This window comes from Martes martes (assembly GCF_963455335.1).
Source record: "Martes martes genome assembly, chromosome: 9".
Taxonomy (NCBI): Eukaryota; Metazoa; Chordata; class Mammalia; order Carnivora; family Mustelidae; genus Martes; species Martes martes.
In genome coordinates, this window is record NC_137896.1 from 24623166 (window position 1) to 24650984 (window position 27819).

Genomic DNA, 27819 nt, shown 5'->3' on the forward strand with positions numbered 1-27819 from the left:
TTGGAACCTGGGATACACCCATCCACCCTTCTGGACCTGGGCAAGTAGTGTTGGGAACACAGAAGAGATAGGGATGGGGAGAGGGTGGCTGGAAGCTGAGAGAAGAGAGGAGACCCTCGTCATCATGGCACACAGGAGCTGGGCTATAAGGAAATCCCTCTGGTAGTGTGAAGCCTGATGGCTCTGACCTTGTTGCTTCCAAGTCTGGACCCCCTTCACGGGATGAGGAGTGGTGGGGGAAACTGAGGCAAGAGGAATCAGCCAAATGGACCCCAGAACTAAGGCAGTGAGAACTGAGTAAAATCCCGTCCTGTCCATCTGTAGGGTCCTCAGTGGTGTCTGACTTATTTTGTTCATGAGCTGAACCATCCTCCATCAGCTCATAGGTGACAGAGGCAACTGCCAGGTGCCCCTGGCACAGCCACGGAGGGAAGAACCACCCAGACCCTGAGGGAGGGTCCTTCGTGGAGACTTACCCCAACTGCAGGGAAATTGGAATCTTTTATTGAAAGTTTAAAGTGCACAGTGTGGAGTCCAGCATGGGGTCTGAGAGGCCTCAGTCCCCCAGGTGACCTGCTTCCCACTTCGGGGACGGACCATAAGACTGATTGTGGATGGGACTTTTGCCAAACGAGTCTCTGGCTGGTTTCTTTCTCGGGGTGTGGGGGGAGGCAGGTGGAAAGAGGTATGGGAAGCTGGGGGGGAACCTGTTGTAGGGGGCTGAAGGGACTCGGGGCTGGAGACTGTGTTAGCAGAGCCTTTCCAGGGCAAGCTCTGGCTTCTTCTGGGGCTGCAGCAGCGTCCCTGCCACTGTCTTTCAGGCACTCAGCACCAGAAGGTCCTTGGAGGTCAGAACAGAGAACTCAGTTAGTGGAGGTGATGGCTTCTGCTTACAGCCTCAACAGTCACCTGCCTGTGGACCGGGCAAGGCACATTTCCAGGAAGGAGCAAGTGCGAACAGTGGGGGTTTACTGGGATTAAAGGGGCCCAAGGAGAACCCTGGCCATGTCATTAGCCTGCCCTGTACAAGGGACCTTGGGCAAGGTACTTCCCTTCCTGCCCCTCATCTCCTACTTCCCCCAAATAAGAGAAGCAAGCTTGAGCGTCTGTCCACATTCTTCCAGAATCCAATTTTCCTAACTCAAAATATATACAACAAAGTAAGTAATAAATTTAACCCATAGAACAAAGGATGTACCCATAAGTCTGTACTGATATAAATAACTGGGTAAATAAATTAATGGAGGAGAAGGGATGACTCTTCCTTGTAGCAAAATTTCAACTAATAAATGCAGAAGGAATGATCGAAATGGAAAGTCTCCATGAGAGAAACACCACAGTAATAACTCCTGCAGACAAGGGCCATTAAAGAATGCCAAAATGAGTGGGAAAAGGTGTGATGAGAGCTAAGATACGTGGGTGGTCGTCTCCAAGTATCTCCTCGTGAGATATTTATTAGTTACAATGGGAAAAATAGTAACTTAACCAACAGTGAGGAAACTGGCAGGGACAACCTTAACTGCATGATCAAAGTCAGTATCCCTAGGAACAAGACATTGACATTGTAAGCCCCCCAGACAGTGCACCGAGAAGGGCATGGCATCACTCCAGTGGCCTTCTTGCCCAAAATATGTAACCTCAATCTCATTGTGAGAAAACATCGGTCAAATCCAAGTTGGAGGACATCTCACACAATGGGCCAGACTCATCAGAAATGTCAAAGGCATGAAACATGAGAATTTAGGAACTGTCCCATGTTGGAGGGCAATGTCCCAGATTTGGATTGACAATCAAGTGCAAAGTGGGATCCTGGATCCTGAACCAGACCAAGGACGGTGGTGGGAAAACCATTGAGGAAGGTCTGTAGGTGAGTTCACAGTTTTCTATCAACGTGAACTTCCTGGTTTTGATCATTGTATTCTGGTTATATGTGATGTTAACATTAGGGAAAACTGAGTGAAAAGTATTCTCCAACTCTATGGACTATTTTTGCAACTCTTCTGTAAGTCTAAAATTGTTTTAAAATGAGAAGTTAAAATAAAGGGTATCTCAGTTGGTTGAGCACCCGACTTGGTTTTGGCTCAGGTCATGATCTCAGGGTCATGCGATGAGCCCTGTGTCAGGCTCTGTGCTCAGCGAAGAGTCTGCTTGGGACTCTCTCTCCCTCTGCCCCTCCCCCATACCCACACACTATCTCTAAAATAAAGAAATAAATCTTTAAAAAGAAGAAGGAGGAGGAGAAGAAAGTAGCTATCAATGACAGAGGTTGTACAAGACCAAGACTGCGCTGGGTCTTTATTTTTTTTTAAGTTTATTTAAGTTATATTTAAGTTATATTAAGTTTATTTTAATCTCTACACCTAGTGTGGGGCTCGAACTCACGACCCCGAGATCAAAAGTCACATGCTCCACCCACTGAGCCAGCCAGGTAGCCCAAAGCTGGGTCTCTCTTTAAATCAGTGGTCCTACATCTTTCAGACCCAACAACCCTGTTTACGTTTTATCACAGGTATCTGTGCTTTATTATTCTTCTTTATTATTCTGAAATGAAATTCATAATCTATATAATCTACTTATATCCCTTGCAAGACTATAAAGAAGAAATAAAAGGTAATATATGAGATATGCAATAATATGTATTTGATGTGAAATACTCAAGCCTGATTATAAGAAAAAAATCATCCCCACAAATTTTAAAAAGGCCTTTGGGCTGGGGAGGAGGCTGACAATACAACCCCAGTCGAGAACCACCAGCTGGAGTTGCGGCCCTTATTCCAGCACAAAACCCACTTCTCACTAGCTGGGTGACCTTGGGCAAGTGGCCTACCCTTTCTGATATACTGAGTATAAGGCATTTTACACATAGAATCTCACTGTATCCTAAAAGCAGCCCTATGGAGGTGCTATGATTAACCCTTTTTACAGAGGGGAAAACTGAGCCCCAGAGACATTAAGTGACTTGCCCAGGGTCACCCAGTTGGATCAGGATTGGAACCCAGGCCCTACTGAGCAAAGTCATGCTAAAAAATAAAACTCCAGAAAAATCGGAATGAACACCAGCAAGATGCTCTAAGTAGTCATTTCTAGGTTGCAAATGTATCTAAGAGGATAAATATGTTTGTTTAATCTTTTCCGTATTTTCCAAATTTCAGATAATGAGCATATGTGGTTTTTATTGTGTCAAAAAGAGCTCCTACAACTGAATTTCAAGGCACCTACCATGATTATAATTAGCAATAATTTCAGGAATATCTGTCCAAAAGCCTATCTTCCCACTCGCTGGGCGAGCTGTGCATGGGCCAGGATTGTCCATTTTAGTCACTGCTGTATTCCCACTCCCTTGCACATCGTCTGACACTCAGTAGATGCTCAATAAAAGTTTTTACAGTGAACTACATTGCACTTCTACTGTGGGCGAGCCCCTTATTGCTCTGAGCCTCAGTATTCCCATCTGTAAGATGGGGGCAATGACATCTCTCCTGGGGACGAAATGAGGTGGTGGATGGGGAGGGCTTCATTGAGGGGTTCTTCACCTTTGTTTCTTGTTCCCTCAGGCCCATCCTTTGAAGGAAGAGGCCTCTGTTGCCCCACTTTTCCCCTCCCTTCTCTTCTTCCTCCCAACTCCTGGGCATGGAGCAGAGGGCAGAACAGAGTTCTCTCCTTACCTCCAAGACGTCGATGTCTGCATTGCTGAAGTCGATGTTGAGGATTTTGGGGAGAGGGACACCAGAGCCCAGCACGGCTATGAAAAGAAATACCACCGCCCAAATGGTCAGGCATAGTCAGTGTGGCTAAGAGGCATTAGCCTTATAGGAAGGCACCAGGATTTTCAAGGAGTCGAGCCATTTCTTTTCCATCTCTAGGCCTTTGTCCTCGCAGGTATTCCTGCCCAGAGCACACGCCCTCACCTTTGTCTGCCTGCCGAGTTCTGAGACTCTGCTTGGACGTCACCTCTTCTGTGAGGTTTCCCCATCCCAGGCCAAGCAAACTTTGGCTCCTGCCGCTCCCCTGAACCGCCCCCCACCATTACAGAAATCACAGGATATGAATTCTCTCTTTCCCCATCTGTCACCTCCACCCAGACTGTGAGTTTTTTGCAGGCTAGGACTGTGTCCCCGGCATCACCCAGCTTTGGGCTGGGCACAGAGGAGAGAACAGGTGTTTGCTGAATGGAGGCAAGGAAGGATACACACGGAGTCCTGACATGTGACTGCTGTGGGATGTACTGTTTGCTTTTAGATTCATGCTGATTCATGTTCTGGGAAGGAAGGAAAGGAAGGGTGTGTGTGTGGGGGGGGGGGGACTAGATTAAGTGAATTTCAACAGATTTCTGCCTGTAGCAGGACTTTTCAGAGCGCTAAGGACATGGGGAACCTACCCCAGGGCAGTGTATTCAGAATTTCTCAAACTTGCTTGGCCATGGAACCCTCTTCTTAAGAGTACCCCTTAGGACTAATTTTTCATGGAACCCACTTTGAGAATCATGGTCCTAATCCAGTCTCTCACTTTTGAGAATGGTAAATTGCATTACAGTGAGATTGAGGGACTTGCTGCCAAGTTCACACCACCTCTTGGTGACCAAGCCTGGGCTAGAGTCTTCACTTCTTGCCTCAAGTGTCAGTCCGGCCCAGCCTCGCTCCTGACATCCCTGGCCTTCGAGACCAGGGCCTTCCTGGAATTGCCATTCAGCTTCCTCTGGTGAGTTTCCAGGATAAAGGTCTGCCGGACACGGAGAGCTCCCCAGATGAAGCCCCGCAGAGCAGCCCCTCTCCATCCTCCACAAAGGGGAAACGGGGAGAGGGAAGGTGGGGCCAGGTTGGCGGAGGCCTTAGGGGCGTGGTTTCCAGTTACAACAGGTTCGGCTCTCCCAGCCTCCAGTGGCCCCACAGCTCAAGTAACTTCCTGGTAATAACCCCGGAGGCACCACAGAGTGGAGGAATCGTGCTCCTTCCTTTAGTTTCATGAAGCAGAAAACCCTGTCACTGATCACCTGGCTGCCGAGGGGCCAGATTCTGGGTTAGGAGGCTGGGAGACCGGTAAGAGCAATTTCAGCTTTATCTGTACTGACTGAACTTTTTACAACAATAACATATTCACATAGTCCCTATAGATGTAAAATTAAATACACAATTAAAAATCAATCAGGGCCATAAGGCTGTGAATATACCTACCAATACTAAATTTGCACCTAACAAGGCTTAAGCAGGTACATTTCATGTGATGTGTATTTTACCCCAACTAAAAATAAACACACACCAAAAAATCAGGAAATATATTGGACTTTTTTTGTTTTTTTAATGGAGAAAAAGAATTTAGAAGTAACTCTAACCAGGTATTGAAATGAATTGCCTCTGGGAGGTGAGGTGTTACTTTCTAAACTGTTCCGGACTTTGGAAAACTTACGCACATATAATTTTCATAGGTAATCAGAATTTACACAGATAATGAGAAAAACAAAACAATCAGCCAAATAAGGAAGAAGGAGGAGGAGAACAGAGCAGAAGCAGCAAATAAGGAAGCTGCTGGCCCCCTGGGGCAACATTTGCATTCGGAGGGTTAAATACGTAAGCTTAGGATGCTGTTCTCAGAAAGACAGTTGAGGCAGAATGGCTATGTGTCAAGTATTTCCAGCAAACCAGCAGCTTCCAGGCCCCCAAGCCACACTCCCCTACAGAGGCATGGCCATAGCTCTCACCGTTCATGGCGGGCAGAAACGCCAGGTCAAAGATCTTCTCCACCAGCACCTCCAGGAGGCCAACCTGCAGGGAACAAGGAGAGCTCAACCCTTGCAGTGGTTCACTTGGATCCCCAAGGGCTCCTTGAGGCCCCACCCTGTGGCCCAAGCGGGAGGCGCAGGGTTGCTCTGGGAGCTGCCATGACTCCAGAACCACCTAGTTGGACAGCCACGAGGCACATCAGTCTGCCTGCTGTCTATGCGGTTAGGAGAGGCCCAGAGCAGGGCCAGTGCTGGTCCAAGGCTCGTGATGAGGCAGGGACTGGGGGAGGCCCAGGGCCTGTAGTCTACGGTGATGTCACGCAGGGCCCCAGGGGCTGTGTGGCCAACACTCTGGGTTCCCTTCCAGCTCAGCCTCTGTGGGCCTCTGGGAAGTCTTTCTGACCTCTCGGACCCTCAGCTTCCTCAACTGTAAAATGGGCCAACAAGCCCCACTTGAAGGAGGCAGCCAGGATTACAGGCAGATCTGCTGAAATGCCCTGTCTTGCGACTTTTCATGTGTGCGCATCTCAACATCTCTAAGCCTCGGTTTCCACAACTGAAAACGGGTGTGAAGAGCCCTTCCTCTGTAGGCTGCAAAAGCCAAATGTACACTCCTCTACGTAAAGTATGAGCCTTGGCGAGATCCACATGGTAGGACCGTGGCAAGCCCACGGGACTCTTATCCCAGTGCCATGACCTTGGACACACCACCCAACTTCTCTCTGCATTTGGCTGCCTTGTGTGGAAAATGGGATAATAATTGTACCCAAATCGGAAGTTTGTCGTGAGGATTAAATGAAAGAAATTTGTTTGAACAAAGAAAAAAAAAAAAAAGAAAAGAAAAGCTTAATTGGGTGCCCTGTGCCCGGGTCTGTTGTCCCCGAACTATTCTCTAATTTCACACTGTGGGAGCTACTTCTTCTGCCTGGAGTCTGGAGATTCCAGTTCTGGTCCCCACTGTGTCCCAACCATCTGCCAAACATGTCGCTGCCCATGCCCAGGCCCCAGTTCCTCCACCTATGAAATGACACTGGTGACACCCAACTCCACGGTTGGAGCAGCTGGGTTTGCAAACAGGAAGAAGGCTACGCAACGGGTACTTGAGTTTTCTCTGCACAAGTGGAAATCTCTCCCCAGCTCGTTCTGAAAAGCGGGTACCTGCTTAGTTGTCAATTTGTAAAAGAAAAGGGAGGCATGTCTGGAGACTTTGGTGGTGTGTGGGGGACCCAAGAATCAACAAAGAAATGAGGAAACACGACCAGATCCTGGAATCTGAGCATCTCAGATTAGAAAGGCAGCGCTCCGGAGCTCGGAGGTAAAATGGTGGCTAGAAATAAACCCAGACCTGCTTGCTGAGGCTCAGAGTGGGTTGGGGTGGCTCGAGATCACATGGGAGTCAGTGGCAAAGCCAACCCCTGCTTCCAGAAAGGCAGGGGTCCTATAGGACATGGCTGTCCCGTAGGACACCGCCTTCCCAGCCCGGAGTGGAGGGATCGGGGCCAAGTGGCCTCCACGGGAGTGATGGGTTACAATGGGACAGCCTTACAGCCAGAGCTGGAGCCGTGAGTTCATACTCTGCACCTCCCTGGCTTTGTGGGCCTCTGTTTCCCCACCTGTAAGTGAGGCCTGCCAGAGATGATGCCAATGCTTTGACATTCACCACCTCCCTGGACCCCGGCCAGCCACATGGGGTGGGGGGCCATTCCCAGAAGACCTTGACCTGGGGCCTGAGCTTAGTACTTACATCAAAGTTGCCTACGTTTGAGGTTCTAAGGTTGAGGTGAGTCCTGCCGAGAAAGCAAACAGCCCGTTAGAAGGAGCAATTGCCTGAGAGTCGTAAGGGGCTGTATTTCAATAAACTCTCAGAAGCCCCTCTACCAGCATCCTCGCAAAGGCGTCATGTGACCCCCGGGAGCCATAAATGAGAACAGTGTTGAGGTCCAGGGAGTGAGCACCAACTGTATGCCAGACATGGGGCCTGGGCTTTTCTACCATACACAGTAGCCCCCTTCCTCGAGGTCTCATTGTCCACGGGCTCAGTGGTCTGTACTCAGCTGTGGTCTGGAGGGGATGATCCCCCTTCTGACATTATCGGAAGGTCCTACATCATCCACCTGCCTTCATCTCATCACGTGGGCATTTTATCATCTCACATCATCACAAGAAGAAGGGTGAGTATAAGGGCATTCTGCGTGGCTTAGTCAGTTAAGTGTCTGACTCTTGATTTTGGCTCAGGTCACGATCTCAGGGTGGTGAGATCGGGCCCCTCGGTGGGCGCTGCACTGAATCTGGAGCCTGCTTGTCCCTCTCCCTCTGCTCCTTCCCCAGCTTGTGCTGTCTCTTTCTCAAATAAATAAATGAATAAAATCTTTAAAAAAAAAAAAAAGGTGAGTATAGTACGGTATTTTGAAAGAGAGGCCATTTACATAACTTTTATTACAGTATATTGTTATAATTGTTTTATTTTATTATGAGTTATTTACTCTCCTGCTGTGCCGAATTTATAAGTTGTTATCACAAGTATGTGTGTTAGGCACACACGTGTAGCTGGGACGTGGTACTCGCTGTGCTTTCAGGCATCCACTGGGGGTCTTGGAGCTTATCTCCCATGGATCAGAAGGGACGGCTGTACGTCAGGCTCAAATCAAAGCTGTGACCCCTACTGGCTGTGTGTCCCTGTCCTGTGACCTATCGGCTGTGTGTCCCCCTCTGCAAGGAGAGCAGCTGCCAGGACTGAATGAACAATTCAGGTAGAGCCTGTGCCTGGTACATGGCGCAGGCCATGCACTCAGGAGCATTAGTCCCCACCTGGCTTGATCCTTTCTGCCAACCTCTGGGGGAGGAACCTGGGGCTCCAGGGGACCCCGCTGTGTCTACAGAGCTCGGGAGGCAGAGCCCAGGACTCGTGCCCTGAGATGCGTTCTTGGCCGCTGCACTATTCTGAGGAGGGGGCCCGAGGCGGGGGTTCGAGGTCTCTCTCTGCACCATGAGGGTCTCTGTCTCGTTGTGCTTGAATCTCACCTGCAAAGTGACAGCCCCACCTGAGGGAGGACGGACCAGACTTGCCTGGGCAGGAGCCGCTGGAGCCCTTGCACATTTTCAGCACAGAAACAAGGGCCGACTTCCACTCCCGCTCCTCCGTCCCCCTCGGCCACTCCATCCACAGGACCTGAGCCTTTCCCTGCCCTTCCAAGTTTGCCTGCCCTGCTCTCACTGCCTGAGGCCCCCCGCTGGCCCCTTCTCCCCATCCAGGCCTCGGGTCAGCATCACCTCCGTAGAGACGCTTGGATGCCTCTGATTCTTATCATATTCCGAGAAATTCCCACTATTAGGCTTGATAAGTATTTGTTGTAAGGAGAACAACTTATAATGAACTAGGCACGTGCTGACAATTGTACACACACTCTCATCTGTCTTGAAGTAGGAATCATAATAGTACTTACTGCCGTAGGCTGAGGTCAGGGATGAAATGAATTGGGACCCACTTAGCGCTTAACTCAATGCCTGGCCCAGAGAGAGCATCCAACGGGTAACGGCTCTTCTCATGAGTCCTATGAGGTAGGGACTATTATCCCCATTTTCAGGTGAGCAAACTGAGTTCCAGAGAGGGAGAGTCACTTGGACCATGTCACACAGCCAGTCAGTGGTCACATTAGGATTGGAACTCATACTACTTGGCTCCGAGGTGTGCGCTTGTAACGGAGCGGGGCGGATCAAGACAGACCTGGGCTGGCCCAGAGCCCCTCTCTGTACCCACGGTGCAGCCCCGAGTCAGTAAACCGTCCTCTCTAAGCCTAGTTGTCTGTCTCCTCTTTAAGACGGGAGAATAGGAGCCTCGACTCTACAAGGCCATTGCAAGACTAAACAAGGTCATGCATATTAATACCTCGTGCAAAGCCTGGAACGCCATCCTCACGCCCATCACTGTTATTATTATTGACATTGTAGTTGTTGTTGGCCGTGGGTCCTCTCTATGAAGCGCATGGCATCACCCACCCTGCCCAGCTCGCACCAGTGGCCTTGGCGTCATAGCCCAGTTTCACCCCTGCGGCCTCTGGGATGGACCCAGCCCTGACAGCCATGCAAGGGGACCTCCAGTGTCCTCCCAGGGGTCCCTTCAGGAGCTGGCTCCAGGCTGGGCAGCACCAATGAGGCCTTTCTGAGCAGCAGGAGCCCGAGTCCACAAACCCCCTTACTTGTCCAGCTTGGCGTCAATCATGAGCTTATCTCCCTCCACGGAAAACATGGCCAAGAGTTCTGTGTCCTGGAAGAAAGGGGGTGACAATGAGGCGCTGCTGGCGGCGGGGGCTGTGTGTGCGGGGTGACCACTAGGTGCTGCATTACACAGGGTGTCTCATTCCCAAGGTCTTGGTCAAACCTCCCTTTACTAGCTAAGACCCCAATTACGCTCCCTATAGGATGGATATCCCCACTCTGGAGGGAAGGGGTTGGGAACAATAAATTGTCTACGTTCACCAACAAGTGTATTGCTTTCAAGTAAGTCAGCAGGGCCGAGTGAACATTTGGCAGAAAGACCAGACTCACAGGGAACAGCGATCCCTTGGCTGGTGGGGGTGTCTGAGCTGTCTCGGGGTGGGGGGGTTTGTAGCCTATGAACCCTGCTCCAGATGAGCCACTGTAGGGGATTGGGCATCATCAATGTGAAGCACAAGTGCCCCACTCCCATTCCCAGCAGAGGGCCTGAAAGGTCCAGACTCAACCCCTCTCTGGCAGAGTCTTGGTCATAGGAATGTTCCTCTTTACTTCCCTGCTTCCCCCACCAAACAATAAAATAAAATAAAATAAACATAAAATAAAATAAATTGGCCTTATGGAAAAAAGGAAGCTCTAACACATCCAGGTGATGTTATTGCTAGCAACGATAGTAACAAAAATTAGGATGATGAAGGACTGGATGCTCTGGGTGTGTATGGCAGGGACCCGCATGGGCATGCAAAATCATCCCATCCATACATGAACTGAGGCCTGAAGGGTATGTAGGATTTGACCAGGTGAAAAAGAAGGCGTGAAGGTGATCCAGGCACTGGGAAGGGTATGTGCAAAAGCCCCGGGGCAGGAAAGAGGTTGGCATTAGAGGGAAGAGAGAAGGCTAGAGAGCAAGGAGGTAAGAGGACTGCAGGAGACTGGAGTGAGAAGGGGCCAGACCAGGCAGGGCTAGCAGGCTGGAAAGAAGTCATGGCTGCATCCTGGGGCCACTGGGGAGTCATGGCAGGGCTCTGAACTGGATTATATGACATTTGGGATTTGATGGAAATATTTCCACACAGCAGGGACTAACCAACAAGGGGCAGTCATCTCCACTCCCTGGGTGAGAACCCGCCCTTTTAATCTGGCATCTGTTGGTGCCCAGAAAGGACCCTCAGCATGCCCTGGCTTGGCATACTCTTGCTGAGAACGCCCATTTCCTGAATTAGAGGTGGCCCATTTGGTCTTGAGCCCTGGGAGACAAGCCTGAGAAGACACAGCAAATGGGACAGAAGCCTAAGTGTCTGAATCGTAAGCTTTAGCCATCAAGGGGGAAGTGGTACTTAACACAGCACATTGCTCCAACAAATATTTACTGAGCACCTACTATGTGCGGGACCCTGTGCTAGGCTCTGAGGATCCTGTAGTGAAGAAAATGCGCATCTCTGCCCAGCAGTAAACTAACAAACACATTATATGGTGTCAGGTTAAGTCCATGAACCACGTAAAACAAGGGAGGCAGAGAGAGAGAAAGAGAGAGAGGGAGGCCCGGAGTGGGGATATTTAGCTGATCTTGGGAAGATATCTCTGGGAAGGTGACAGTTGAGTAGAGGAAATGAGGAAATGAGGAAGTGCAAATGCAAACACCTGGGGCAAGAGCATTGCAAGTGGCAGCTAAAACAGCATATGCAAAGGCCCTGGGGTGGAACGCCACCTGGCGTGTTGGTGAAAGAGGGAAAGAGCCAGGAGCTGAAGGGTAACCAGGGGATGATCTAGAAGAACTCTGTGGGTCATTGTTAGGGGATGGGCTTTTGTTTCAGGATTGAAAGGGAAAGTTTTGCCAAAAGGAGCCACATGGTTTTAAGACGATTCCTCTCTATGAGATAACTGGAAATTACTGTATTTGTATGTGGGTCCAGGGACATGAGAACCAGCACCATCTGCCTTGGTTCCCCTTTCTCCATCATCTAGTAGAAAGCGTAACCCAGAGTAGGTGCTCAGCACAAATTGCTAAATGCATGAATTGCCACCTGGGAAGGAACACTTACAGTTTGCCAGGTACCGCTCTGAGCATCTTACTAATGCCTGCTGCCATCCCCACAAAGTAGAGGAGAAAATCAATCCCTTACAGAGGGAGTGATCCACCCAAGGTCATAGCTACAAGTACTAAAGACTGGATTTGAATTAGATCATCTGGCCCCATGTGGGGCTTGTAGTCACTATAGTTGGTCTGTGGGGATTTGAAGGGGTCTAGGGACTTCAGAAGACCATGGCGACCCCACCCCATCACCGATACTTACTACATCGATGAGGCAGATAGTGGTCTCGACATCATTGGGCTGGGAGACCATGACCTCAGAGGTGGCGAACACCTTCACCAGTGCCTCGTCCTTCTGCAACGTCACTGAAGGTGGGCTCGGCACCTGGATCCTGATGGTGAGTGGGAAGGACTCAGGGTACTGCTGGAACACCTGTGGGTGGACACCAGGCCAGAGTGAATGGGGCCCTGGAGAGTTGTGTTTCCCAGTGGGCCATCAGCCAACCTCTAAACACATGGCCCAGGGTCTCAGACTGGGCATCTTCCAATCCAACAGCATTGTTCAAGCCCTACAAACCACATGTGGGGGCTCTGACCTGCTGCTGGGTTTGGGGAGGGGGCTGCTTTTTCTGAGCCTTTCGCATAGGGTTAATGGGAGAATTAAAAAGTGGGGGGTGACAGCAAGGCTTCGAACTCAATGGCTGATGCCCGGAAATGCTCAGAACCTGCTGTTGGGCAAGATGGGTTCACTAGGACATTCACGATTGAATCAAGTCATCGTAACAACTCCATGGGGTATTTTTTTCTCCATGTTACAGATTAAAAAAACGAAACAAAACTGAGGCTCAAGCAAATGGTCTTAGGCCAGCAGGAGAGCTGAGGCTCCAGCCAAGGTCTACACCACTCAGAAGTCCAGGGTCTCCCTCCCCTCCTGCTACTTCTGGATGCCCCATCTGGAATGGGAAAGCCACAGTTCAGGGTGCCTCTCGGAGAAGTCCAAGAGCAGGACAGAGCCTACCTGGATCGGCTGGGGTTTCTAGAGACCCATGGTGGTAGGAATCGGAAGCTGTTTGCTGCAAATGGACTCCCTAAATGCTAATTAGCTAAGAGGACAATTCATCAAGCAATCCATTCCCATATTTGCTAAATAACTATTTCACCAAAAAATTTATTTTAAGGAACACTTTTTCTTTTTTCTTCTTTTTTTAAGATTTTATTTATTTATTTAACAGAGACAGTGAAAGAGGGAACACCAGCAGGGGGAGAGGGAGAGGAGGAAGCAGGCTCCCCACTGAGCAGGGAGCCTGACACGGGACTCGATCCCAGGACTCCAAGATCATGACCTGAGCCGAAGGCAGATGCCTAACCGACTGAGCCACCCAGGTGCCTTAAGGGGAAATTCTTTTAAACAAACTGGGTCTAATGGCAAATCTAGTAAATTCAGCCAAATGACCACTTAGTGAACTCACCCTTCCGCAAACTGGCTTTCAACAAATCAGGGATTTGGTGGACTGGTTTTTCCCGAAGGGATTTTCAGGATAGCTGGAGGGGCCTACCCCAACATACACAGTCTCTAACAATTAACAACACTTTCCTTCACAGGGATGTGGGGAGTACCCCTCAAACTCTCCCCACAGCAGCAGGAGACCCAGGATGCACCTCCCAGCTCTGATGAAGCCTCTCGTGGTGACTCCATCCCCACTTGCTTCTCCAGGAGACACTCCTCTGTGTCCAGCCTGAATCCTCCCCCTGCTGCAGACCCAACCCTGCTACTGCTGCATTGTGTGGCTCCTCTGAGCCTCTGTTTCCCTGTCTGTAAAATGGATTGCTCCTCTCTTCTGGCCCCATTAATGCGGGGGAAAGGGGTGATTAAAACCAAATAAAAGAGCGCATTCTTAATTTTTTTTTCACAAGCTGCAAAGTGCAGTTCACATAAGAAGTGACCCAGTAAATCAAAGGTCCAGTTGACTGACGGCTCTCCCTGCCTCCCAGAGCTGCCGCTATTTATGATATTAGATAATGGTGCTTTGCCATTCAGCTTCCAACCACATGAGGGCGATAGTGACCATTTGTTGAGTTGGGTCTCCGGTCCTGCCTCTGAATTACAACCGGAAACAGAATAGGTAGAACAGGAAAGTGTCTAAAATGGTTGTAGGTTACAGCAATGACACTTACTATGTAAGAAGCTCTTTGCTGCAGGGGCAGGGTAACAGGCTTGGGACCCACACTGGGACAAGAACTGGGATCAGAAAGGCCTTTGTTCCCACTGTACCTAGCTACTAATCTGATAAGAGCTCACTTACCCCCACCCCTTTTAAAGAAGATTTTGTTACTATAAAGAAGAACAATAACAAGGAACATTTATCAAATGCCTACTGTGCCTACGTTCAGATCCCAGGTTCACAGCCACACAGCAAAGTGGGTGTTGCTATTCCTATTTTCCAGATGAGAAAACCGAGGCCCAGTGAGAAGTCACTTGCCTATGGTAGTGTGGTTGAGACACGCTGAGCTAGAATTCAAAATCATGTTTCTCTGTTCCAAAAACCTGACTCTTCCCATCTAAGCCATCCTCTACCTGCATGTGCTCTGTGTCAGCATCTTTACATGAATTATCACCTTCATCCCCTTACTCTCCTAGAAGAAGCTGTAGAGTGGGAGTTAGTACCCTTTTTTGACAGATGAGGAAGCTAAGGCTCAGAGATGTTAAGACTCTTACCTGAAGACACAGAGCAACAAAGTAGCCAGGCCAAGATTAGAGCTAGGCAGGCCAGTCTACTGTAGAGCTCAAGGTCTTTCTACCTCAACCCTCCATGCTCCCCCACCCCCATAAAAATTTGGATACCACACCTTCATCACTATACTCCTAAGGAGGGTGTCAGATCACCCCACCCTAGTGGTGAGTGTCTCCCTTCTGACCCAGTTCCTGGGACAGTTAAAAGGAGGGTAGGGCTGAAGACCAGGGGACACATCTGCCTTACCTACCTTGGGAATCAGAGCTCCCAGTGTGGACGTGGTGAGAGGAGGAAGCTCTTCAAACTGCAGGACAAGAGGAAGGGTCATGTGAGTCTCTGAGGTTGTGGGGACAGACAGGAGTTGCTAACACAGTGATTAAACTTCCACACACCCTCAGACAACCGGTGGGGAGCACCTTCTTCCCCTCAAAGAGCCCTTGGGAGGCCCTGCCTGCCCAACAACCACCACCATACTGATCACGGTAGCTGTTTTGTGGTTAAGTGGACAGGGCCAGCCACATAAGCTCACTGTAGACCTGACTCTTTGTCCTCTAAGTGTAATTCTTTTTTTTTTTTTTTTAGATTTTATTTATTTCTTTGACAGACAGAGATCACAAGTAGGCAGAGAGGCAGGCAGAGAGAGAAGAAAGCAGGCTCTCCACAGAGCAGAGAGCCCGATGCAGGGCTCGATCCCAGGACCCTGGGATCATGACCTGAGCTGAAGGCAGAGGCTTTAACCCACTGAGCCACCCAGGCGCCCCTCTAAGTGTAATTCTTGATTAAAACAATTTAGCATCAGTGAGTCCATGTGCATAACCCAGTGTCCACTAAAAGCATAATTCTGCCATATCTCTGAACAACCTGTACTATTATTTACTTAATGTATTCTTTCAACTGACTCGCTTTTGAAGACCTCAAACACTAAAAAATGGAAAGCCAGTACCATTTGACAGAAAGAAATGGCAACTGGAAAAATAAATGCAATAAAGACAAAATAATGCCATTGCATTCTGCTTGGATATCATCGTCTGTGGAGGGCTATGGGTGTGAGTTCTGTTCTCTCTGAGTTAAAAAGAGGACACTTAAAAGTTCAAGAGAGAGTTAACTATATACTAGCACTAGATGGAGACTTTCCTTTTGATGGAACCAAGATGGACACTAATCATATGGTGGTTTTTTTGAGAACATCTTATTCTTAGCAGATAGACACAAGTCTATGGAGTGAAATGTCATGTTTCCAGAAACTTAAATTGTTTAACAATAACTAGCTAGCTAACTAGATGATAGATAGATTAGATAGGTGGGTGAATGGAAGGATGGGTGGATGAGAAGATGGATAGATAGAAGGATGGATGGGTGGATGTGTGGATGGATGGATGGATGGATGGGTGGATGGATGACTAGAATGATAGATAAATAGATAAGTAGGTGGGTAGAGGGGGTGAATAAGCAGATGGATGGATGGATTGGTAGACATGAAACAAATATGGTAAAATATTAACTGGTGAATCTAGGTGAAGGATATTTGGGCATTAATTGTGTTATTTTGTAACTTTTCTGAAGGTTTGAAATTTTCACAAGAAAAGGTTTGGAAAGAAAATTACTCTGGATCATACCTTATTCTTATGTATCACTTAGTTTTTTAATATCAATGTTTACCAAGTGAAAGGGTTCTAAGCATTTATATTGCGATACATATATGGTTTATATGGGAATTTATATTTTATATATATTTATATATTTATATATTATATTTATATATTTATATATTATATATATATTATATATATATTTATATATTTATTTTTATTTATATATTTTATTTATATATTTTTATTTATATATTTTATTTATTTATATATTTTATATATATAAATATATAAATATATTTATATATATTTATATATTATATTTATATGGGAATATATATAAACCTTTAAAGAAGGATTGGCATAAAATTAAATAGAACTGACTAGGGAGCAACTTTCTCATCATATGACTTGATGTTATTTCACTCCATGGCTGTGAATCGCCTAAAATCATCCCAGGCACCATGCTTTGGTAAACACTGACGTAATCAGTACACGTCCGTAAGTGGGGAATGAGTGGGGGATGGACTGTCTAAAGTTCTTGCTTTAAAGCAATTTCCCCGAGGTTGTGGGGACTAGACAGGATCAGAGGGGAGCTCTTTGCTGCCCAGCCCAGCCCACCTCTCCATGGGGCCATGACTCACCATGCCATTGGTGATGTCGATATCCAGTGCCCCCTGCTTCTGCAGGAGGGCCAACACTGAGCCCAGGAAGTTGGCAGAAATGGCCAATTGCGAGTTGGTGTTTTCACCCATGGGGGGCAAGTCTGGCATCCTTTGTCTGGGAGAGATGGCTGGCTGCCCCAGTGGATAGTCAACGAGCTCTCCTCCAGCCTCCCCAACCAGAGTCTGGGGAAGCAGAGAGAAAAGGGGTCACAGTGAGGGGTACGGGGAGATGAATGGAGGAGGAGGCTGAGATTGGGGTGAAGTCCTGAATCTGCCGCCAAGCAAACTTCCTCAATTAGACCCACTGGGTCTGGGTTACCCTTTCTTTCATGGCCCCAGCTCTTCTTCATTTGTGACGGAATGGAGCTTCTTAGAGTTCTCACTTTATGACCACTTCTAGCCCTCTTTTGCTTTCAATACACGTGTGACATAGATTCTTCCCCTTTCAGTCTTGCCAAAACGAGTTAGCATGTTTATGGATCTGCCAAATGCTGTGGCGTATCTACTCTCTAAAGATCAGACACGTTTCCATGGTTTACAAATGCTGCATGGTCTGCCCTTGGGGACTTCTCCACCTCCTGGAGAGTCACTCTGTCCCTAGTGCCCCAGCCAGGCCCTGCCACCCACCATCTCATGACTCCCACCACATCACCTTCCCCCACACTGTTCCAAACCTCCCCCACACTCTTCTCTTATAATGGCCAACTTATCTGGCAGGTCTCAACTTAAGTGTCACTTCCTTCAAGAAGCGCTCCATGACCTCCCTGGTTACATCGTTTCTCCTTGCTTTAGGCTCTGATATCCTGGGACCCTCATTCACAGTACTCATGAGCCTTAGTTGTGTATTCTTCTGAGTGACTCTTGGATGGCCTATCCCCTCCAATGGACTATAAGCTCCATGAGGACAGAGAACTTACCTTATTCAACCATGCACCTCCATCCCCGGTCCAGAGTCTAGCAAACAGCAGGTAACCAACAAATACCTCTTGAATGGCTATTGTTCATGAATAGACGAGGTGTGCCTGTATATGTGTGCGCAAGCATGCTGTGTCTGGGGCTGCGTGGGTGTGCACCTGCAGCTCTGTCTCTGATGGAGCAAAGTGGGGGATGCACCCATGTTGGAACAGCCCAGGAGAAGCATGCATGCGTGTGCCCCATGCAGTCAGGGGCCAGATTCCCCTGTGGGCTGGAACCAGCTCACGCTGGCTCATAAGCGCTCTTGTGACATTCTGTACTTGTCTTCCCAGCTCTTTAGTGGTATCAAATTGGTAGCTTGAAATGGGCCACAGAGGCAGTATTTAGACCATGGAAATCCGCAAATACTACAAATCAGGACTTTTTTTTTTTTTTTTTTTTTTTTTTTTAAACATCACAAAGAGCTGGCTGTTAGCGCTCATCAGCCCCCTACTGGCCGGATTCATTCCTCCAGGAGACCCAAGTCCTCAGCAGCAGAAGGTGGACTGCCTGGGTTTGGATCCAAGGCTCACATTTACTCGCTGTGTGACCGTGGGCAAGTGGCTTGATTTCTGTGCCTCAGTTTCCTCACTAAGGGTTCATCTTACCATGTCCTATGGTTGTTGTGAGGATAGCCTGTGTTCATCTACATAGGACACTTGGAATGTGCCTGAAAAGTAGTAAGCCCTTGGTAAGTGTTGGTTGTGATTATGTTTCTGATATGGCTCCTAGAAGGTCCTCAAGTCATCAGAAGAGGGTCCTGTTCAAACGTTGCTTCCCAGACATTGAGTAGAAGCCCATGGGTCTGGCGATCACCCCCTGCCCACCTCCCCCGGCCCCCAGGCCCCAGCACTCACATTGAGGTCCAGCTCCAGGAATTCCCCAGTCACAAGCGGGAGGCTGGAGAAGGTATACTGGACACTTCCCAATATCCCCAGAGGAACCAGAGCTGTCGGCAAAGGTAGGGGTCACGGGAAGTCCCCTTGACCCTCCAAGATGACTTCCCTCCTTATTCCCCAAAGCAGGCAAAGCGGCAAGGCTCCAGATCCAGACACCATGAAAAGACCAAGAGTTACGGTTTCAAATTCCAGCTCTGCCTCTTCCTTGCTGTGTGACCTCTGGCAAGACACTGCACCTCTCTGAACTTTTCCTCCTCTGTAAAATGGGCTTAACAGAACCCCTTGGACTATACTGTAGGGTCCATGAGATTCTGGATATCGGTAAGCTTTGTAAACTGTGAAGTACTGTGACCAGGGAGGAAGTTTTAAGGTTCCACAATGTGGTGCTGAGTTGAAGCTGAGATTTCCCTGACTGCTTGTAACCAACAGCCCCATCATCTGGGCTCTTCCTCCCTTGTTTCTGGCCACAAAGGAAGAGAATTTTACCTGTCTGGGAAAGTCATCCTCAAACTGCCTGGGGTCCCGAGAGATGGGACAGCCACCCCAGAGGGGTGCACTTTATGGCCGTAGGACCTATAGGTCCTCATAAGTCAGGAGCCTCTGTGATGTTATGGTCTATATGAAAGGAGATCCCTGGAACTAGCTGTGCATGAACTGCACAACTATATGGGGCAGGTTTGTCTTCAGGAGCATTCACTAAGAAATCTTGGATCATGGGGTGGTGTTGGAGCCTGGTTCTGAGGACCCGGACAGTGGCCACCATGTCTCCTGCTCTTCATTCTCTAGTCCCTCCGCGGGCTGAAGCCAGGCCCCCATTGTAGAGATGAGGAAACTGGAAAGTCTTTCCAAGTCCACACCATTGTCAGAGCAGAGCCAGGACTCAAACCCAGCACTCCCCCCTCACCCCCTGCCCCATCACAGTCTAGAGCTTGAGACTCGAGGCCAGGTGGGAAGCTCCTCCCTCCAGGGGGATGCCTGGCCAGGTAACCTCTCTCTAGTGGCACCAGCCACACCACACTATGAGGGCCTCAGCAGGTGTGTCCCCACCACACTGGACCCTCCTCCCAGACACACTATGTCCCCAGTGCCTGGGGACATGGCTGGGCCCAGATCAGGGCTGGCAGATGTTGGCTGAATGAAGCAAAGCAGGAGGGACTTACAGTCCACGAGACCCAGCTGGTCGTTGACAAGACCCAGAACCACGTCCACGATGGGGCAGAGCTGTAGGGGGAGACGGTATGAGGTTCCAGGGCTGGGGAGGGGAAGGATGCCCAGATACTGACAATAGCCAGCATTTCCTGCCTGCTTGCTCTGTGCCCGGCACGGTCCACCCCACAGCCCTATGGGGAAGGCTCTCTCATAATCCCCATTTTATAGTTAGGAAAACCAAGACTCAGAGAGGGGATATGATCATCATGCAGCTTGGAAATGCCTGAGCTGGGATTCAAACCAGAACAAGGTGACTCTTATGCTCCACTTTCTTATGCTTTCACTAATCTGTCCATCCATGGTCCTCCGGGTCCTCCCCAGACCCCAAGAATATACCCCAGCCCTCTGGCTCCCTCCATCCCTCTGGGTCACCTGCATGCCCACAGGGATGGAGCCGGACTGTGGTCCCTCAGTCTGGGGAAAGTCTGTGCTTCCAGCTTCCCGATCCAGGGTGGGTTCTTACCAAGTCAGGGAGGACGTTGGCCAGGACTCGGTTCACTAAGTTGTCCACGAGGTTGGGGAGAAGCCTGAGGAGAGAGGAGTGGAGGGGAGGAGGGAGCTCACCATGCTTGCCCACATGCAGGGTCCCTAGCCAGACCCTGAACAGCAAGAACTGGAAAATTGTTCAGGAAGTCGAAGGACAGTGGTTGGGCCTGACCGGACAGGCGATCCCAGCAATCACTTCGCTTTTCTTTCAGTTCATTCTCTCGTCTGTCTGTCTGCCCATCCGTTCGTTCATCCACCCATCCATCCATCCATCTATCTATCCATACATCCAACCAACAAACAAATGGTCCTTGAACTCTGCAATGGTCCAGGCCCCATTCATGAGTGCAAAAGTCATTCCTTCCTGCTCATCTGGCCCTCTAGTGGGCTGCTTGGTGCAGCTTTGTGCAGTCTTCCCAAAGCCAAATGAATGTATCACTTGATCCAAGCACCTAGCACAGTTTCTGGTGCATAGTAGATGCTCAATTAATGTTTGTGGAAGGCAGGGGAGGAGAAACACTGGCCAGCAAAACATGCTCATGTGGTCCACAAGCAGAAATGAGTTGTTGATGTTGAAAAGCCTGGGATATGTGATCAGTCCTACAAAGAAACAGGTCCAGAGAAGGGGTCTGGAGCGAGTTCTAAGTCCATCACCAGCTGTGCACTAACTGTCCTAACCAGTTAGTTAAGTGGGGGGAGGGGGGATCACGGTGTTGATGCAAGGACAAGACACACAGATGGACAGATAGACAGACAGATTTGTAAGGCAAGAGTGTGTTTCTGAGGCCTTGCAGTATGATGGGAAGGTAAGTGGAAACATGGCTTTCCTAACACAAAGAGTAACAGTTTGTCCCCTTAAAAATCTAGCCATCTCTGCCCCCAGCAACCACTGCCTGCCTGTGCCCGCCCACGTCGTAGCTGACCATCCAGTGCTCACCGGTTGGACAGAGCCAAGAACTTCTTGAGATCGTGTCCTAATTAGAATGTTTCACGATGCATTTTGGCCTCCTTTTTAAGGGTATGAGTACCTCAGGGGACCTTGTCTTGGTTCCAGTTCTCCTTGGAGGATAAAATCCTTGAGAATTCACCTGCCTGTTTACCCACGCATGGATGCGTGTGTGTGCCCGCATGTGTGGGCGAGGGAGCCTTGGGATTTCATCTGTGTACACTCAGGGCACAGACTGTTTTCTCTTTCTGGGAAATTATCTGGCAGACACATCGGCCCATGTTTAAAATGTATGTAAATGGTTATTCATTGTAACCTGTTTGTCAGATTAGAAGTTCAGACAAATTATCATGTCCCCACACCAGGCGACTAGACAAACACATGGTGGTTCATCCAGACAATGGAATACTACACGGATGTTAAAACAAGGAGGAAACTCTCAATGTTCAAACACAGAAAAATCTCCGAACAGAGTAAGAGAAAAAGACAAAGTACAAAGTGGTGTGTATAGGGTGTACCCATTTGTGTTCAAAGGAGGGTTGAGAATGAGAATCTATGTTCATGCTTGTTTCATTTGTAGAAAGGAATTAGAAGGAGAATCAGGAGAGAAGCACAGTGAGCTTGCTGGGGAGGGGCAGATGGGAGTCCAGGTGGGAAGGGAGCTCTTCAGTCTGTGCCTTTTTATTTATATATATACATATATATTTTTAAAGATTAATTTATTTATTGGAGAGAGAGAGCAGGAGAGGGGCAGAGGGAGAGAGAGAGAATCTCAAGCAGACTCCTTGCTTGCAGAGCCCAGTGCAGGGCTTGATCTCATGACCCTGCGATCATGACCTGAGCCAAAATCAGGAATCAGACACTCAGCCAACTGAGCCACTCAGGCACCCCTATTTTTTTTTTAATATTTTGAACCATGTGTTACTGAACATATTTCCTAGTGAAAATGTGAATGTAAAAATCTGTGAGGTTTCTAGGTGTTTCTCTCCACCTCCTCTCCTCACCAAAATATCAGGGGCCAGTTTTCTATGTCCTTAACTACCCTAGAGCAGACACAAAGACTCAGAGGAGCTCATATGAGTCAGAAATTCTTGAGTTCAAATGGCACAATGAGTTTTTCTACTCCCAAAATCTAGGTAGGATGAGCACAGGAGTGATAGGGAGAAAGATTGATAACACAGGAGGGGAAGGAGTAGGGGTGGAGGTCTCAAAGAGAGAAGCCAAAGAAGCATCTCCCATGATGAGGACCAGGCAGTGAAAAGAAAGGACTCAGCTCTGAGCTGCCCTGATGTGCCCTCATCCAAGACCATCACTTGGGGGCAGCGTACCCCTCAATACACAGACACTTGAAACCTCTCCAAACAGAGTATGGGGACTTGGCCATTTTGTGGGGAGAGCATAACAGAAAAAACTCAACCCCTAACCAACACTGCCTTGGACAGAACCAGCTGGGAAATTTCCCCATGAGTAGGGGCTCCAAGGGACACAAAACTCCCACTAGACATATATTCAGAAAACCCCTAAAATGTACCAGATTCTGTACTAAGTGTTTTGAACTCATTATCTCAATTTCAAAGGGAAAAAAAAATCACCCCCATCCCATAGACAAAGAAACTGGAGCACAGAGAGGGCAACAGAGTTGCTCAAAGTCACACAGCAAGGAATAGTGGAGCTGAGGTTTGAACTCCAGGCTACTTCTAGAGCCTTTACCCGGAGCCATATGGTTTGTCAAAGACAGACCACTCCACCATCTCCCAAGGCACTCCACTGCCCACTGGTACTCACCCTCGAAGCAGCCTGACTTTGATACCCCCCAGGAGGGTGTCACATCGCTCGATAACTAGCCTAGGGTAGCCCGTGCGGTCCATGGTCAGCCGGACCTTGGCAGTGATGTTCACTTCCACAGCGATGTCCAGGAAGCCAATGAGACTAGAGGAGATCATGGGGCCAGAGAGATAGTGAGTCAACCTCGAGTGCCAGGCAGCTCAGCTTCATTCAGTTCTACCCAGAACCTGGCACCCTGGCCTTGAGCCTTGCTGTCCCTGCCTCTTGCTTTTGGGCATCTATTAAGCCCCTTACTCATCTCTAGGGGTCCCAAACCAGAAGGCTTCCCTGCTCCCTCTACATCTCTGAACAAATCTATCTCCCTCTTAGTCCATGAGATGGGTCAATAAATGAGCTCCATACATAAGATCTGGTTTCCAAGGTGACTACCCATTGACCTAGCAGTATAGACACGACCTCATCCCACAGGGAGAACTCAGCACAAAAGTCCACTGTCTGAGGTCCTTGGATAAGCACCTACTTTGTGGTGGGCCCTCTGCAGGGAGGCGTTTGCTTGCCTTCCCTCACCTGTGGCCACAGCCACCTGGAAAAGGAGATGTCATTACGCCCATTGCAGGCGAAGACACAAAGGCTCAGTGACATGATGGGGCTGACCCGAGATCACACAGCTTTAAAGAGAGTCAGGATTCAAACTCAGGATGTCACATGTCTCCAGCCTCCCAGCTTCCTTCACTGCTGACAGGGACCACAGGATGACCTGAGCTCAAAAGTATAAGCCAGGTAACACTGGTAACACATTAAGTCTTATTATTCCCCACATTGAGGACAAAGAGGCTGAGGGCCAGAGAAGGGAAAGGACCTGCCCAAGATCACCCAGCCAGGACACAGGGTGACAGGGACCCCTCTGGGGCTGAGGGTACACACCTTTTCCCGTTGATGGCCACGCGGGTGTACAGGCTCAGGTAGACACCCACACCGGGCAGGAGCCGCACGGACACCCGGGGGAGGGTCAACTCCACGATGCGCAGCCTGCATAGGACCCGGCATGGTAAGATGGGGGTCATCCCCTCCCCGCCTGCCACCCTCCACTAGGAGTCTCACACCACCCCCTTCTCTGTGCTGCATTCATCCCTCCTGCCTCTAAAGAGACCTGAGCTTTGTGGATAGAACTTGGAAAACACAGAGAAGTCAAAGGGAAAGAATGCATGGCCCATAGTCCTACTGCTTGGAAATGCACTGTTTACATTTCCATGTACTTCCTTTGGATTTTTTTTTTCTTGTAATGATGCCATTCCCTCTGCTTGTCCCTGCCCCCTCTTTGCCTGGTTCCTTCCTACATATTCTCAGATTACAGTTTAAGACCCTCTCCCTCCAGGAAGCCTTCCCTGCCTCCCCCATTATACACATCTTCATTTCTCCCATAAACTGCTTACCAGTGTTATAATTGTTTGATTATTTTCAGGGTTTTTTTTTAAGATTTTATTTATTTATTTGACAGAGATCACAAGTAGGCAGAGAGGCAGGCAGAGAGAAAGGAAGGGAAGCAGGCTCCCCACTCAGCAGAGAGCCTGATGTGGGGCTCGATCCCAGGACCCTGGGATCATGACCTGAGCCAAAGGCAGAGGCTTTAGCCCACTGAGCCACCCAGGCGCCCCATTTTCAGGGGTTTTTATGAAAGCCCATATGCCCCCATCAGCCTGTAAGCTCCGTGAGGACAAGAGACACGTTTTTGGCTGACCATGTGACTGTGTGCTCAGTGCCAACACAGCGGCCTGCACATAGGAGGAGTGCTAAGTATTTGGTGAATTAGATAGTGAATGTGAGGAGACTGGCACAGTTGAAATTACTATATATGTGTAATTTTAAATCCTTGGGTGTTTTCCACTTGAACTGTGACTAGGACCAGACTCAGGATCAAGACTCAGAGTGATGGCCCAGAGTCACACACACATATATAAAAAGGTGAGCTGAGACTCAGATTCAAGACTGCTTAAGGACAAGACCCCAAGCCATACAACTGGAGACTCCCAAGACCTCCAGTCCTGAGGCCAAACCTCGAAGTGCATAGGGCTCTGAAGACTGTCACCCCTCCAACTCCAGGCCCTTGGGGGTGATCACCCAATTTGTAGGTTCATCATCTGAGTTTGAGAGGGAGAGCCCAGCCCCTCCTTACCCGGTGATGCCCTGCACGGTGCTGATGATGCCGCCCTCGCCGAGCACGCCCAGGACTCCGCCTCCTCCGAGAAGCCCTCCATCACCAAGGAGACCACCTCCACCGAGCAGGCCACCTTGGCCCGCCAGGATGCCTTCGCTTGCCAGCATGCCTCCAGTGCCCAGCAAACCACCTGGGCCCAACGCCCCGGTGGCTACACCGGGTGGGATCTCTCCAGGCCGCAGCTCTCTCCGGTGAAGCCTGCCCATGGCTGCTACACCTCCAGCTGACCTGTACCGCCCATGGCTCCTGATGCCACCATATGCATTCTCGGCATGGCGGTAGTTGCCGCTTCGGAGGTCCCTGATGCTTCCATCTGACTCAAGGATTTCACCGTATCTGTATTTGCCCCCCAGCTGAGCGGTGTTGTCATTGGTCTTGATGTGACCATACTTGTAATTACCGCCAAGCTGGTTGCCATTGGTATATTTTGGGGGGCGCTCTCGGACTTGGAAATCGTTGTAGGGAACGCCACCAACACCTCGGGAGAATTCAACGCGTCTGTAGTCATTGTAATGGTGTCGGCCACCACCCAAAAGACCACCACCACTGCCACCCAAGAGACCACCACCACTGCTGCCACCACCACCCAATAAACCACCCCCGCCTCCACCCAACAGGTTGTCTTCACCCCCTCCACCCCTACCACCAAGCAGGCCCCCCAGAAGACCACTGCCCTTACCACCACCACCTCCAGCCAGCAGCACCCCACCCTTGTGTCCTCCGACACCCAATTGCCCCTCATCCCTGCTGCCTCTGCCACCCAGCAGCCCCCCACCACTACCACCCAGGAGCCCCCGACCACTGCTGCCTCCACCACCCAGCAGCCCCCCACCACTACCACCCAGCAGCCCCCCACCACTACCACCCAGCAGCCCCCCACCACTACCACCCAGAAGCCCCCCACTACTGCTGCCTCCACCACCCCACAACCCTTCATCCCTGCTGCCTCCACCACCCCACAACCCTTCATCCCTGCTGCCTCCACCACCCAGCAGCCCCCCACCACTACCACCCAGAAGCCCTCCACCACTGCTGCCTCCACCACCTAATAAGCCTCCCCCAACTCCACCCAGCAGGTCACCACCACCCCCTCCACCCCCACCACCAAGCAGGCCCCCCAGAAGACCACCACCCCCACCACCTCCACCTCCATTTCCACCAAGCAGACCCCCCAGGAACGGTCCGCCACCATCACCACCGGCTTTACCCATGGGCACCTCTCTCAGGGCTGAGCGGAGAGCATCACTCTGCTGTAGGGTGCCCGAAATGGCTGCCGAGAAGCAAAGGTACCGGTCAGGGCTTTCTCCCACAGCCCCTGGGTGCCGCCCCTGGAACTGCCCGGCTCTCTGGGCCCTACTTTTCCTCGTGGTAAAACGTCAGGGTCAAATGGGAAGATGCCTCCAGACCAATCCAGCCCTGACGTCCCGGCATTCTCACTAGCTGCTGACCTTGACCTGCTCTCACTTTAACTAGATTCACACCATTCGCCAAACCTGGAAAGATTTTCTTCTTCATCCCCCCTTCCAAGTGCTCCAGACTTTAGAGCTTATAAACCTGCTTAGACGGGAATCAGGGCAGGGAGTGTCTTTGTTTGCCAGATGACAAAAATGAGGTCCCAAGAATTAAAGGCAGGACTGATAACAGCTCCTGCATTTGAGGGCCTCCCATGCACCAGGAACCGTGCTAACTTTTCAAAAGGCTTTCTCATTTGTCCTCGTATCTGTCCTCTGCGATGCGGCCAAAATCACATAGATTTTGCAGATAAGGAAACTGAGGCTCAGAGAATGCAAATAGTGGACTTAAGGCCACATTGTCCGTATTTGAGCCCCAGGAAGGCCGACTCCAGGATTCCAGGCTCTTAGTTACTGTGTCTGCTGCCTCAGCTCTAAAGTCCTCAACACGCTATCATGCACACAGTGAGTGCTCAGGAAATGGTACCCAAAAGCAAAAGGCACGATGGGGTGCCTGGCTGGCTTCAGTGGGTTAAAGCCTCTGCCTTCGGCTCAGGTCATGATCAGGGAGCCTGCTTCCTCCTCTCTCTCTGCCTGCTTCTCTGCCTACTTGTGATCTCTGTCTGTCAAATAAATAAATAAAATCTTTAAAAAAAAAAAAAAAGCAAAAGGCGCAATAATTCGCCCATCCACCTGACGCAGAACCTGCCAGTGACGAAGGGTGTCCCTGGGCACCTCAGAGGCGGCTGTACAGTCCCATCCACCCCATGTCATCCCTCACCCCCTGCAGGCCTGGACTCACCGTTGCTCAGCACATCTTTGGTGACCCTGAGGACAGTGTTTGTCTCTTGGCGGGTGCCACAGACAGCTGCCACGGACAGAGCAACCACGCACCAGGCCGTCCACATGCTGGTGCGGCTTCTCTGCT

General features: G+C 49.7%; 1 protein-coding gene across 1 annotated transcript; it reads right to left on the reverse strand.

The window, feature by feature from the left end:
- Positions 1–483: 483 nt before the first annotated feature.
- On the reverse strand, positions 484–27799 carry BPIFB4 (BPI fold containing family B member 4; the record flags this gene model as incomplete). The annotated part of the gene is made up of 15 exons (XM_080813596.1): positions 484–841; positions 3666–3742; positions 5696–5759; positions 7461–7503; positions 9913–9980; positions 12223–12393; positions 14943–14996; positions 16926–17129; positions 18758–18849; positions 19960–20020; positions 20472–20535; positions 23226–23369; positions 24150–24254; positions 25399–25918; positions 27694–27799. The coding sequence occupies 15 exons, from the start codon at positions 27797–27799 to the stop codon at positions 818–820; spliced, it is 1797 nt and encodes a 598-aa protein (XP_080669722.1). The 3' UTR covers positions 484–817.
- Positions 27800–27819: the final 20 nt, after the last annotated feature.